The 15,474-nt window shown below is 38.0% G+C and overlaps 1 protein-coding gene across 14 annotated transcripts in view; it reads left to right on the forward strand.

Annotated features, from left to right (window-relative positions):
* Positions 1–5,112: 5,112 nt before the first annotated feature.
* MTHFD2L (methylenetetrahydrofolate dehydrogenase (NADP+ dependent) 2 like) overlaps positions 5,113–15,474 on the forward strand; it is a 134,512-nt gene continuing 124,150 nt past the window's right edge. For 12 of the 14 annotated variants that reach the window (XR_003680550.2, XR_003680551.2, XR_003680549.2 and 9 more), the window contains exon 1: positions 5,113–5,402. Coding sequence is in view for 10 of the 14 variants with exons in the window: in XM_024115391.3 (XP_023971159.1) it covers positions 5,260–5,402 (143 nt within the window). In the remaining 4 variants the exon portion in view is untranslated. Of the gene's footprint in view, positions 5,403–7,201; positions 8,345–15,474 lie in introns of those variants that run through there. The other 2 variants (XM_024115394.3, XM_028491910.2) reach the window with 2 other exon arrangements.

Here is a 15,474-nt window from a genome sequence, read left to right on the forward strand (position 1 = left end):
ATTTCCACCATTTTGTCTTCCAGCTCACTTATTTGTTCTTCTGCTTCAGTTATTCTGTTATTGATTCCTTCTAGTGTATTTTTCATTTCAGTGATTTTGTTGTTCATCTCTGTTTGTTTGTTCTTTAGTTCTTCTAGATCTTTGTTAAACATTTTTTGTATTTGCTCAATCCATGCTTCCATTCTATTTCTAAGATTCTGGATCATCTTTACTATCATTACTCTGAATTCTTTTTCAGGTAGATTGCCTATTTCCTCTTCATTTATTTGGTCTTGTAGGGTTTTACCTTGCTCCTTCATCTGTGACATGTTCTTTTGCTGTCTCTTTTTTTTTTTTTTTTTAATGAGTGAGATTGTGTTCCTGTTTTACTGGTTGTTTGGCCTGAGGCTTCCAACACTGGAGTTTGTTGGCTATTGGGCAGAGCTGGGCCTTGGTGCTGAGATGAGGAGCTCTGTGAGACCTCATTCCAATGAATATTTCCTGGGGTCTGAGGTTATCTCTTAGTGCAGTGGGTCGGACTCAGACCTCTCACCGCAGGAGCTTCTGCCCGACCCCGGGCTCGCAAATTAAGATTCCACAAGCTGCTGGGGGCAGAAAAAAAAAAAGAGAGGACAATAACAAAGTAAAAAATAAAATTAGCCTAGGAAACTAACAGATATGTTAGAAAGAATGTAAAAATAAAAATATAGATGAATCAACAACCGGAAGGTACATCAGTACCACAATAGTAAAAAAGGTGGAGGGAAGAGAAAAAAAAAAGGTAGGGGGGAAGGCCTTGGCTGTGGATAGTGGGGCCTAAGCAAGGGTGAGGTTTGGGCAGAGGGTGGGGCCAATGTTCAAGACCCACAGGGCTGAAAAAGACCCTGGGGGCTGTGGAGGGTGGGGCTTAGGCTCAAGGAACAGAAGGGGCCCAGGCGTGCCCCCACCCCTGTCTCAGAAGGCAGGGTACTTCACCAGGGAGCCCAGCAAGCTTCCTGGGCTCGAGTGGGTGGGGCAAACGCCCTCCTCTCCTCTCCTGCTTCTGGGGTCTGGGAGGGCCCCTTCCACTTGCCTCTCCTGATCTCCCCAGCCTCCCTCCTATGCCCCAGGACCCATGTGGGCAGAGGAGAGGAAGAGGGGGCTTGGAGGGCAGGGGACCCACCCAGGAGCTCAGCAGGCTCCCCGGCCCAAGTGGTACAGGCGATTGTCTGCCACTCCTCTCCCTCTCTTCCCAGAGAGTCCCTCCCACCTGCCTCTCCTGATCTCCCCACCTCAGGGGCGTCAATCTTGTCTGGGATCCACTTCTCCTACTCCCTCGGTCCCCCTACATCCTACTGGTTCACTCTGGGGTTCCTCCCATCTCCTTGGGGGTCAGAGTTCCCCACCAGTGGCCGGCAGGCGCCTTAGTTGTGGGGAGACACTAACTCCGTGTCTTCCCACACTGCCGTCTCATTAAATATTTTTATATTATTACTTTATTAACATTTTAATGCCTTTATATCTGCAGTGATATCTCCTCTTTCATTCCCTATGTTGATAATTTGTGTCTTTATGAGGGAATTAACTGTGCCCTATCTACAGTCTAATAAGTTAGCCCTCTACAGTTTTATGAAGACTTACAGAAGAACATGAGACTGCTGGATGGAGACAAAGAAATTTGTTACAGCAAAAGTAGTTGCCAAAAATGACCAGTCCAAAAAGAAAATGAAGAAAATATTTCCATTTACAATAGCACCAAAAAGTATAAAATACTTAAAAATAAACCTAACCAAGGAGGACTTTTACACTGAAATTTGAAAAATGTTGTTGAAAGAAATCAGAGGAGACATAAATAGATGGAAAGATATTCTGTGATCATGGATTGGAAGACATATTATTGCTAAAATGCCAATATAACTCAAAGTAAGCTACAGATTTAATGAAATACCTATCAAAGTCCCAATGCCATTTTTGGAAGAAGTAGAAAAATCCATTCTAAAATTAATATGGACTCTTAAGCAGCCTCGAATACCCAAGACAATCTTGAAAAAGAAGAACAAAGTTGGAGGTCTCACACTCTCTGATTTAAAAATTTATTACAGAGCCACATTCATCAAAAGATGTGGTGCTGGCAAAAAGCAGACATATAGAACAATGGAATAGAATAGAGAGCTCAGGAATAAACCCTTGCATGTGTGATCAAATGATATTGACAAAAAAACATAGTTGCTGGAGTATTAACATCATCGTTCCATTTTCCCAGGCCCCACATACCACAGGGTGATGTGGAAGACCAGATGAAGCCTGCATGTGTAGTGGTTTGCACCACAGAAGAGGAACTCTGAGCTTAAGGAGCCCATTAGTTTTTTTGGCAAGCAGTAAGAAAATATTCTCTTTGTACACAGGGAGAATTTACCTCATCTCTCAGAATTACCTTGAAGACTCCTGAGAAATGGTCCAGGTAAAAAGTGGTCAGGGTCTAGTCTTAACACTCAGCAAGACAAGTAAGAATACGAATACATGTAGAAATGCACTGCCTCCCTACAGTCTCTTTTACTCTAATTAGTCTAACTGAAAGTTTATCAATTGTATTGATCTTTTACAAAAATTTGCTTTTTATTTTATTAACTTCCTCTGCTGTTTTTCTGTTTTCTATAATTTAGCTCTTATCTTTAGCTCAACTGTTCTTATTTTTCTAATTTGTTAAGATAGAAGCTTAGGCCATTGATTTTATTTTTTTATTTTTAATGTAATTTTTATTTTATATTGGAGTATAGTTGATTTACAATATTGTGTTAGTTTCAGGTGTAAGGCAAAGTTATACATATATCCATTCTTTTTCAGATTCTTTTCTTTATAGATTATTACAGAATATTGAGTAGAGTTCCCTGTGCTATACATAGGTCCTTGTTGATTATCTATTTTATATATAGTAGCGTTTATATATTAATCCCAAACTCCTAATTTGTCTTCCCCCACCACCTTTCCCCTTTGGTAACCATAAGTTTGTTTTCGGAGTCTGTGAGTCTAGGGATCTCCTCACACCAGTCAGAATGGCCATCATTAAAAAGTGTACAAACAATTAATGCTGGAGAGGGTGTGGAGAAAATGGAACACTCCTACACTGTTGGTGGGAATGTAGATTGGTACAACCCCTATGGAGAACAGGTTCCTTAAAAACCTAGAAGTAGGACTACCATATGATCCAGCAATCCCACTCCTGGACATATATCCAGAGAAAACCATAATTGGAAAAGATACATGCACCCCAACGTTCATTGCAGCATTGTTTACAATAGCCAACACATGGAAGCAACCTAAATGTCCATCGACAGGTGAATGGATAAAGAAGATGTGGTACGTATATACAATGGAATATTACTCAGCCATAAAAAAAGAATGAAATAATGCCATTTGCAGCAACATGGATGGACCTAGAGATTATTAGACCATTGATTTTAGACCTTTACTCTTTTCTAAAATAAGCATTTAAGGCTTCCAATTTCTCCAAAAGTACTGCTTTAGCTGCATTGCTCAATTTTGATGTTTTCTTTTCATTTTCCTTTTCATGTTTTCTTTGTCCCATGGATTATTAGAAGTTTGTTATTTTTTTACCTACAGAATCAAAGTGATTTTCTTTGATTCCTGGATGTACCACTTACTAGACTTGTAGCTTTGTGCAAGTTCCTTAATTTCTTTGAAGTTCAAATTTATAACATGTAAAATGGGAATAAAAAGAGACTCTACCTCCCAGAACTATTGTGAAGTTTAAAGGAAGCAATCTATGTAAAGGACATAGAAGAGTGCCTGGAACTGAATAGGCCTGCAGAAACTGCTAGCTATTACTATTGATATTTTTATGACTTTTAATTTAATGAATAGAACAGTTCACAAAAATAATCCTGTATTTTTTTTAAAGATTTTTTTGATGTGGACCATTTTTAGAGTCTTTACTGAATTTGTTACAATATTGCTTCTGTTTTATGTTTTGGTGTTTTGGCCGTGAGGCATGTGGAATCTTAGCTCCCTGACTTGGGATCGAACCCACACCCACTGCATTGGAAGGCAAAGTCTTAACCACTGGACAGCCAGGGAAGTCCCAATAATCCTGTATTCTTAACATGTAAATTATTTTTAATTTTCTCAATTATGTATTTTTCATTTTGTACACACTTTTTTCTATATTTTGCCTTATCCCTTTAGGCTGGACTACAGGAAAAATTTAAAAAACAATACTTAATTCAAGGGTATAAAGATACTTCTGTCTGCTTCCTTCTTCATTATTATCACTAGTTAGATAAGATGTCTGATTGACCCCTGCCATCCCGTAAAGGAAAGTAACCTTGCAATGACCAAACCGCTTATTGGTCTAGTATAACTTCCTTGTTCCTGCTCCCTTCTGCCTACAAGTCTTTCATTTTGTGAAAGACATGCTCCTTACAACTCCTTTTTGTCTGCTAGGTTGGATGCTGCCTGATTCAAATTGATTTTTGCTCAAATAAACTCTTAAAATTTAAAAGCACGCCTCACTTCATCTCTTAACATATCCCAGCATAATGAATGGCCATTCTGATTTTTACTTTTTCAAAGGGAGCTGATGTTTTGTTTTCTCACTACAAATTCACCACATAACACAGGTTCCTAGGTTGTGTAACCTTGATCATAGACTCTAGAAAATGATAGACATTGGCCAATTTTTCCCCTCCAAAGTGGAGATGATAAGGTAGAGCTATAGAAATCCTTAGGTACAGGCCTTGCTCAGCCAGGTCTCCTCCTCCCTCCACACACACACTTTTCTTTCTTTCTCCTGCTCTCAAGGTATCCCAAGGTCTCACCAAGGGAAACAGAACCTGTAACACCCTTGCTTTTAATGAAATTCCAGGTAGCCTATTGTGGGGCGGAGCTCTGGTTTGGGAGAAATGGGGAGTGCTGCTTGAACTGATTAGACGCTTTCCCTGTGTCCTCGCTATGGGCACATCAGCAGCGTGCCCAGTGGGTGAGAAGCCAAGTCGCTGCCAGGCCACATCGCAAGCCAACAGTCTCTAGACGCACCTGCCAGTACTCTTCCCAGCTTAGGGTTTGGGTCCCGGCCCCGCCCCCTGACGCTCCAGGGGTTCCTTCGGCCCCGCCTCCGGCCTTTACTCGGCTCCTGGCCCCGCCCGTGCGTGGTGCCCTCGGGAATCCTCGGCTGGAGCGACTGGCTGTCCTGCCGACCCCGGTCGGGGCAGAGCCCGGCCTGCAGCTGCGAGGACCGGAGCGGCGGAAGGTGGCGCCTCTGTCCTGGAGCCGGGATTCGCGGCCATGACAGTGTCGGCCTCCGCCTTCTGGCTGCTCCGCGGCCGCCTGGGCCGAGTGTCGGCGCTGGGCCGGAGCGCGGTGTCGCCCTTGGCGGCGCCGGGAACGGCCGGGCGCGCGTTCCGGGGCTTTCGGAGCAGCGTCTTGAGGTACGAGCGCTCCCGGACGCTCGACCTCCTCGGGTCAGGGCGCTCCCGGGTGCGAAGCCGCTGGCTGTGGGAGGGCGGCGGCCGCTGGCGCGGGCGAGGCCCTAACGCGTGAGGCCGGGGGCTCCGGGCAGCCGTGCGGCGCGGCGGGGCTGGGGGCTAGGCCGGCCTTGGCCTTGAGGGCCGGGCGGGCGGGTAGCGTCGGCCTCAAGTCAGGCAACTTGGACGGGCTCTGCGCTCCCTGGAACTGCAGCAGGTGCGGTTGAGTGACTGAGGAAGACCTTTGAGGCCCAGAGGAGAGAGGCCCTAAAAACACGTGGTCTGCTTGTTTGAAGCATTTGTTTTGGTTTGGGTTATTGTTGTGTTTCGTAAACAAAGGAGTGGGCGATGGGCAGATGGTTTAGTAGTGTTTGAGTTTCTGACTTTATTTGTTGGTGGTAATACTGAGGTCTTTTCCAGCTCTAAAATTCTTAATGATTTCACAAAATAAGGCATTAATCTTGACTTCTCAGTCTTTTTCTGTATGGCGCTTCTCGAATCTCTGTAGTCTTAGATTGACGTGCTCAGTCTTAGATTCACTGCATCTCTTTGGACCTTGTTGCTGGCTGGCAGATTGTGAGTATGGGTTTAACGCTTCTGCACAAATAGTGCCCAGGAACACTTCACCCGTCCATCATCTACTTGTACCTACAAACTAAAATCTAAGAAGCTAGTAATATATTCCCTTGACCCAGAGCCAGTGAGTCCAGAAGAGATTCTGTTTTCAGACTTTAAGGGCTTCCAGTAACGTGCTTTCACTGCGGTTTCATGTGACCAGAGATTGTGTTTTACTCGTCTTTTTGTATCCCCAATGCCCAGCACTGTACCTGGAAGAAAGTAAAGATCTGCAATGTGGAAACATAGCTACTGCTGTTTTAACTTAAATTGATTAACTCTTCATTGTATATATTTGGACCTTAGTCTTGAGTGACTGAAATTTAAAAAAATATTCCCTATCGGGTTTACTTTGGACGAGGTTTCTATGGACTACTTGTCCTCCACGAGGATATGTGAAAAAATAACAGTGAGTTCTGATTGTGGAAGCTCTCATGGTGTCTGAAAAAATTTGCCAGTTGGTTTGGAATTATTGACTCTACAACCTAGGAAAAGCAGATTCTGTAGAATCCTATTTGTATTACAGTTTTGAAGGAATTATGCACTCTAGTCACCTTTTTTAGATAATTATTTTTGGAATTTCAGTTATTTTACGGCTTCTTTCCAGTGTGAAGGTAACCTTTTTCAAATTGTATAAGTTGGTTAATTTCCCTTTGTCAGCTGATGTAAATAGACAACCTCATCACCCTATCTTCTCCAAGGACATTGAATGAGAGCCACGACAGTTAAAACCCCAGCATCTTATTGAAGCCACTTGCTACACACATGCGCCACACATACGGATAATTGAGATCTTTTTAAATTGCATTAATGACCTTTATAATTTAAAGTAATTGAGTGCAATAATTTTGGAAAGCTATTTTAATATAAAGAAGCATTGCTTTCAACCCAGCTGCTTTCAGCTCCATTTGATGCAGATTATATCTGTATAAAAATAAATAATACCTTTGATAGGTTTTAATTTTTTCAAGGCAGTACTAATTAGGTTAGGATAGGGTGGTGTTTTTGACATCCTCTTGGCACTGAGTACCATATATGAAGGTGAGGTTGGCTGTAAGGTTGAGAAACACCTGTGGACTGGTGGGTCTCGGGTGGGGAGGAATGCAGACAGTGTGTCGATGCTCATTGGTGTCTCTTTTCTCTTCTAGGACCAGCAGAGAGAAGAGATTCCATCTTCCAGAGGTCGCCACTGTCTGCCTCCCCACTTGTCCCCATCCTCAGTCTTCTCTTTTAATATGTAGTGACTCATTAGTTGTCTAGTTCTTCATAGTGAATGTGGTTTAAGTCTGACATCATCCTGTTGACTTAAAATTTGAGCCTTAGTGTTATTCTTTCTGAAAAGTGTCTTTGAGTTTGATAAACTCTTTCTGCAATGATATTGACTGTTCTCAATTAACAGATTTATTACCAGTTTCTGGTACAGAGCCTTAAATGAAAAAGTATTTCTGATTATTTTTTATATTTTTGGCTAATTAGATACCTGTAGTAATGGAATACATAAATACTTTTTTAGTGGTGAAGTTTTTTTTTAAATAAGCAGAATTTCAAGAAATAATGTTTGACAAAATTTGAAAGTTACAAAACCTTGAGATATCATTTAATATTTATATCTCAATGGTTTCCCTTTAAAATTAGCCGTGAGTTTTTTTTCCCATTTACTCATGAAAAAATAGATTTATTAATTGGAAGAAAATATATTTAATGTCAAAGAAATAAATAAATAGCACTTCTATTTGTTGCAGCTTATTGTTTCTTAAAATGAATTACCTAAACAGCCAAAAAGTTACAAATAAAAAATTCTTGGTGATTAAATTTTCCAATTTTGCCTCACTGTGTGAGGAGTTTACAAATCAAAATGTACTTGGGTTGTAAACATCGCATGAGTCCGGCCCAGTGTTTTTCAGTGTTTGGAGCTGGGCAGCAGTCTATCCCGTTCGGAGGCAAGGTTAACAGACTGTACATTAATGCCGTGCTCAAATCAGATTTGCAGGTGTTCTACAGCGGGGACTTCCCTAAACGCTGCTTTATTGCCTGAACTCATTTTTAGTAACTAAATGGATATCCCAAGCATTTGTTCCATATTTATGCTGTTGCTCAGTATTCAAAAAAAAAATTAAACTTGGCAGATTTCCCCTTTTTTCCCCATCTTACCATGATTCCTTTCAGCATTTGCAAAATTTTGTGTACTGACCTACAGCTGTTTTTGGAAGCCTCACCTTTTCTTTGTGTCTCACTGCCAATGGCTTTATCATTTTTGCAGCTAGGCCAGCATTTTAAAAAACTACATTTTTGGAGCTAGTAAGAGATAAGTGGTTTATGTTATTTATATAGTAATGTCTTGTAGAGTGGATAGTTTAATAATTTTAAAAAGACAAATTTTATTTATAAGGCTGTTCATTTTTCTTCAGACTCTCTCTAGTACTTACTCAGTTTCTCTCTCTGCTATAAAATTATTTGATTTAAAGATCCTTTTATCCTCATGTGAAGCTTGAAGGACCCAGACTCCAGTTAGGACAATTAGTAAAGCTGATTTTCTATAGCATTATATGAACGAAGATAGAGTTAGTCCCAGTGACTAGCAAAGGCAGTTTCTCAAAGGCATATTTTATTTTGCTGGCAAATATAGTGTGATTTTCCTATCTTAATGCCTTACCTATTCTAATGAAAATGAGATATGATAGTTTTTATTTCTAAGCAGTTCTTTTGTCATTTTAAATTTAGAACTAAATGTTTCACCATTTAGTGTCTTATATATTAGTTTTATGTCTGTGTCCCAGCTGTTCAGAGATAATGTGTTCTAACGTAACGTCTCCAAAATCAAGTTTTCTGATTAAAATGGATCAGTAGATGAACAAAGGAGACTAATACTAATCTCAGATCTTGTTACTCAGTCATGGTTTTAGTAATAATCTAGTAGTTTCTTTAATGATCCATATCTTTGTTTTTCAGATGTTTTGAAGTTATATTATCCTTTCATGTTAATACCCTGATGGGATGATAAAAATAGCTGGAAAGAAACCCACCAGATTATCTTCCATGGTTACATACTCTTCGTGGAATTCAGTGGAGCTCAATGAAGAGTTTTTAAAATAGTTTGGCTTAGGGGTGATTAAGTTGTGAAAGGATGCTTAAAGACATAGGAGCTTGGGTGAAATCTGAACTGTCAATGAGTGGGATAAATTAATGATTAGTAATAAGTGAGATTTACTATTAAGTAGTGCAATTTGGACCAGAAAAAAACCCACCTAATTTGTGTATGGAATATAATCCAAACCTAAATTAGTGTCAGAGGAGAACCCAGGGTTGGATAGTATCCAAGAAGGCTTATCCAGCTCTTCCACTTAATATTGCATCATATGCATTTTCTGTGTTGCCATTGTTTTTGTTAACATTTTGTTGACTGCGTCATATTAAGTCAAGTGGCCATTAACTTACCTAACCATCTTGCTATTGTTTAATGTCTAGTCCTTGAAACATGAAATAATTTACTCTCAGATTCAGGTCATGTTCTTGTCAACATCATACCAGCCAGGTTTGTTCACTTAATGATCTGAACTCTACTTGGGTTTCTATAATTACTTTCATTAAAGAATGTGCCTAGAGCCAAGAGACTATTCAAAGATTCGTAAATCTAAAATGAGGGCATATTATAGTTTAAAATATATGTTTCCTCTTCCCACTTCAGCTCTTTATCATTAACTCTGCAATGAATATCATCTTGCCTTTGAATAATCCAGCTGTATTGTTGAAAAATAAATTCTTATTGATATTTAAGGGAACATTAAATAACTTGTCCAAGGTAACACAATTAATAAATGGTGAAGACAGGATTTGAACCTGCATGATCTATCCAGTGATTTACTCTACAAGCAATTTATGATTGTTGACATATCTCCCTCTTGCTTTTCCTCTTTCTGAAAACTCTTATTAAATCCTATAGAACTTTTGTGAATCAAGAAAACTGATTTTGCATATAAATCTTAAAAATTGTCTAGTTAGATTTCCTTAATACAGGTGTCTCTTAGCCTGGGACTTAATGGATAGAATTTAGGGGAACCCTAAACTTAGATGGGAGGTCACTAACCTCTAATAAACTTAGCATTTTCTTCAATGTTGATTGTTGGCCTCAAGCCACAGTAATATTAGTAGTACTTATGATATTGCCAGTGAAAACATAGATATTTTAATAACAGTTGATGCAGAGATCTCAAAACATCATATACACTCACCACTACTTTGATATTATTGTAGTAATTAGACTTGCCACTAGATCCTTTTATTTAACGCTTTAAAAAAAAAGTGTGAACAATATTTCAATAAAATTGGTTTCCTTGTAAACCTGTGTATTTTATGTTAAACATTTAAAAAAGATTGTTCTGAGAAGATGTACATAGGATTCAACAGACTGCCCAAGGGTCCTCATGGTACAAACTTTAGCATCTAAGATTTTTTCTGCAAAAATTATGGATGTTTAGGTTGCTACTGATGTTCTAAGTTACAGGTTAGGGTCCTGAAAGAGTTAAGTTACAAAATTGAATAACAGAATCACACATCATGAAAAGAACTTGCTTTACTTTTTTTGACTTATAAAAGTATAATTTCTGATAAAATTACTTCACGGTGTAGGATAGTATCTAGGATGTGAAATGAAATGTTTTTTAAAGGCCATAAACTTAACATTTCTAAGTATTAATTTACTTTAAAAAAAATTCACTTACTTCAAATAGCTCCCTAGTACTACTGATTGGTTGGTTTTATTCCATATGTAATTTTGCCCTGGTTCCCTTGAGTTTGTTTCATTTCTATTGTATAGTTAATTTGAACTCAAAATCTTTAAATTATGCTCTAAGATACAAAGCGATTAAACTATGCTAAGGACTTGCAGAGATATTTGAATTGCTAATGACCGTATTTGGCTTTTTCACCTTTATAGATCATAAAACAGTTTATTGCATCTCTAAAGTTGTGGTTGAAAATGAGATTGAAACATAGATGCAGAAGCAAGATGTGAAGTATACAAATTAAATACACTGTTGATCTTGAGCAGATTTTGTTATTTTACTGTTTTGTGAAGGAGTATTTAGATACACAAGAAAAGTAGTGATTTTTTTCCTCCTGTTTACTACTTTGTTTTAGTTAAACTAAATTAACTTCATTTAATTCTAGGAATTATAAATTTAATTTAATTAATTCTAGGAACTGTAGATTAGGATGGTTGCAGTTTATTTTCTGGAAAGTAAATAGGTAAATAAGCTCATAGAAACAACACTAAATGTTGATGGCCTTTTAGTCACATATTACTTCTGGTTCTCTGAATACTCTCCATCTGTTACTTAACAGAGACTAGGAGAGCCATTTTTACAAATCAGCCAATCAACTCTTAGCCAAATCCTCTTACGTAAGGTCTACGGAGACCATTCCCATTATATAGATGAGGAAATTGCATGCCTTTGAAAGCAGTTACGTGACTTGTCCAACATCATTATAGCTTCTAAGGGTGAACCAGGGCTGACACTCGGTACTACTGGCTTTGGGTGAGTAATTTGTACTGCATTGTGCTGCCCTACTGCTAACGCTCCTTCCTAGCCCCTTCATTATGATTTATTCTTTCCTAATGAAGCCATATTTAGTGCTAGCCCAGAAATTGAGGGGAGAATAAAGTGCTGAAAGGGAGAGCTCCTTGTTCTGCCTTCTTTGGGGGTGACTTGCAACATTTCTGCCTTTGCAGGAGATGTCACCTGAGCAAGTAATGACAGGGTGCATTGTGTGAAAGATATCTAAGGGGTCAAATTGACTTCACTTTTGATGTGTATTATTGGCAATGTCAGTATATAATTTTTTGACGAAACCACATTTTTAAGAGTAGAAAAACCCCATTAAAGTAATGAAAATTACATATTTAGAATATTTATTGACATATTAGTCGATCTATAAGAGTTCTATTGAAAACTATTTTCAAAATTAACATTTTACAATATAATTTATACCCTTATACATTAAAACGATTTAAATTTTTAATATTAATTTTATATTAACACATTTACATTTTTATGTTAATTATGTGACTGTTAACTTTTAACATTTGACACATTCTTGGTACATATACATACAGTTACCCTTGAACAATGCAGGGATTCAGGATGCTGACCCTCCAGAGAGTCAAAAATCTTCACAGGTGGCCCTCTGTATTTGCAGTTCTGCCTTCTCAGTTTCAACCAGCTGAGAATCATGTTGTACTACGGTACCTAGTTAATAAGAAAAATTTATGTATAAGTGGACCCATGCAGTTCAAACCCATGTTGTTCAAAGGCAACTGAACTTGAATCAGTTTCTTAGCCATATCTTCATTTAATGCCTTGATACTGATAATTTTCTGGAAAAAAAAATCAAACTTATGCTTAATTTAAAAATTAAATTTGCTGTGTTTTCTTATAAGTTGCAAATTACTCTTTTCTTTAGACAGTAGTACTTTTAGTTTTAAAAATACTTTCTCTACAGATGCTAAAGCACCTGGTAAACTCAGAGCAAACTCTTCTAAATTGAACATAGTCTCAGTTCTAGTTTTTTTCATGAAGATGTTTCAGCCTAAATATTTTCACAAGTGCTATTTTCATGTCTCATTTCAAAGTACCTTTCTTTGACAAATATTTGAGATAAAAGTCATCAAATAAGTTGTATCTATTTATGATTTTTAAAATATTTTGCCATATTTAGATGTAGTAAAATGATAGGTCTTCTCAATTATGTTCCATTACATTACAAAATATAAATTTATTCAATGAAAAATAGGAGAGTCATCAAAAGTTCTTCCCACAAATTGGGATATTTTAAATTGGGATTATAGATGTATTTGTTTACTAAGTCTGTCATAAAGTACCACAAACTAGATGGCTTTGTGAAGGAGGGGATACCCCCCTTTTTTTCCTCTTAGTTCTTTTAGCTGGCAATTAAAATGACATAAGCAGATTAACCAGAGAAAACCAAATTTATTAAGTACATAAGGGAATTCACATAAACATGAAGAATTCCAAAGATAGTAAGGCAAGATGAGGTATATATGTTATTCTGGACTAAGGAGAAGAAGGTAAGGGTCTGGGACTTAAAAGAAAAGTAAGGTAATTCACAGGAAGATGAAAAGAGTTAATGTTTGGTGAACAAACGTTTGCTGGGCCATCTAGAGACAGTGGGACACAGAGAGGACTTTGATCAAAAGTAGACCTTGCTAGGTTCCTGCTTGTCTACCACACCTAGTTCATACTTTAGAATGGTTATCTGTTGTGATAGCTCCTTCCTGGAACCGGCCTTCTATCTTAAGTTCTTTTAGGCATTTAGGGGGAAGTTCAGAGGTTTCTTCTGGAGTCTATCAGGCCTTGGTTATTTTCAGCTGGAAATAATCTGCATGCCACAGTGGCACAACTTGGGGCAGCCTGCCCTGAACCCCATCAGTTTATTTTATTTATTTATTTATTTTATTTTATTTTTCTATTTTTTGGCTGCATTGGGTCTTAGTTGCTGTGCACGGGCTTTCTCTGGTTGCTGTGAGTGGGGGTTACTCTTCGTTGCGGTACGCGGGCTTCTCATTGTGGTGGCTTCTCTTGTTGTGGAACACGGGCTCTAGGCGCCGTGGGCTCAGTAGTTGTGGCTCGCGATCCCATCAGTTTAAAGCAACAGAAACTTATCCTCACACCCATGGAGGCTAGAAGTCTGAAATCAAGGAATCTGCAGAGCCGTGCTCTCCTAGCCTCTTGTTGCTGGCAATCCTTGGTTTTCCTTCACTTATAGCTGCATAACCCCAACTCTGCCTCTGTGGTCATATGGCCATCTTGCCTCTATGTCTTCACGTGGAGTTCTGTCTTCTCTTCTTCTAAGGACAGCAGTCATATTGGATTTATGGTCCACTCCACTCCAGTATGACTTCATCCTACATCATAATTACATCTGCAAATACCTTATTTCCAAATAAGGTCACAGCCACAGGTACCAGGGATTAGGATTTGAACATATCTTTTTGAGGACACAATTCAACCCACAACAATAGAATTTCAAAATTGCTTGTATATTGTTTGAGGCATCCTTGTTTAATTAGCTCAGTACTTCCCTTGCTTTTGAAGGGGTACATTTCTGTTTGTAAGCTTTGGTTTCGGTATTTGCAATTCACTAAAAGTTTCAAATCTGAAGCCCCCCCTCCCCCGATGTCTTGGCCTATTTTTTGAATATGTTAACAATTTGCAACAGATTATGAATAAAATGCAACACTTTTAGGTCTTTTTGGCTTATTTACAAAATAGATTTTTAAACACTTATTTCTAAAATCTGATGTAGGCAGTGAAGAGAGTACATTCAAGTTTTTGTATTCAATATAAACGTCACAATAGCTTTGTAATTTAGTTACAATAAGTGAGTTTATATGTACAATATTTGTTAATTTATCAATTTATACTTTAGTTGGTAGATTATAGCTTGTTTGCATACAATTATGATATCTTGCTCCATGACCAGTTTCAAGCACATATGCTTCATAGGTTTCTTTATATTGAAAGTAGCTGACCACCTATCAAGAATACTCGAGTGGGGATTCCTGCTTTGAGAATGATGGGTACATAAATCAGGGGTTCTTAACTGAGGCTTGGCAGAACCACTTTCTAGATGTTTTTGTTACACCCTGTGAGATTTTTAGATCTAGCCTGTAGAGAGCCTCAAAAAGTTCCTGGCAATTCCTTAGCCAATCTGTCTCATCAACTGTGAGTACTGTTGTGTTCTGTAAAAGAAATTTTGTCAGAGATGAAGGTTTTCTTAAGAAACAAAAGTACAAACTCTAGAGGCAACCATGGTTTTCACATTAGAATTAAAAACTTTTCATCAAAAGTAACCATATAATAAGTGAAAACACAAGCCACATACAGGTGATACTTGATACATAAGTATACTTGATATAAGATTAGTGTTCAGAATGCATAAATAACTACTACAAATTAGGCACAAGTTAATAATCCATTAGAAAAATGGTCAATGAAGAGGAACAGGCATCCCATAGAAGAGGAACTCCAAATGGCCAATAAACCTATAAGACATCCAACCCCTAGTAATTAGGGAAATGCATAGTAAAACCACAACAAAATGCCATTTAGCTAATTGGTTAACTTAAAAACTTTGACAGTATCAAGGAAGTAGAGCAATAGAAATTCTTAAACACTACTGGTGGTCTTTTAAATTAGTGCAACCACTTTGGAAACAGGTTGGCATAAATTGAACACACATAAATGTATCTTATAGCAATTCCATCCCTGGGTGTAAACCTTAGAGAAATATTATAATATTGCATGTTATTTTATATTTATATCATATGTAAATGTGATATAGATCATATATATCATATATTATACATTATATAGAATACATATGATGTATATTATTATGTTAC

Source organism: Physeter macrocephalus, chromosome 7 (genome assembly GCF_002837175.3).
Source record: "Physeter macrocephalus isolate SW-GA chromosome 7, ASM283717v5, whole genome shotgun sequence".
Taxonomy (NCBI): domain Eukaryota; kingdom Metazoa; phylum Chordata; class Mammalia; order Artiodactyla; family Physeteridae; genus Physeter; species Physeter macrocephalus.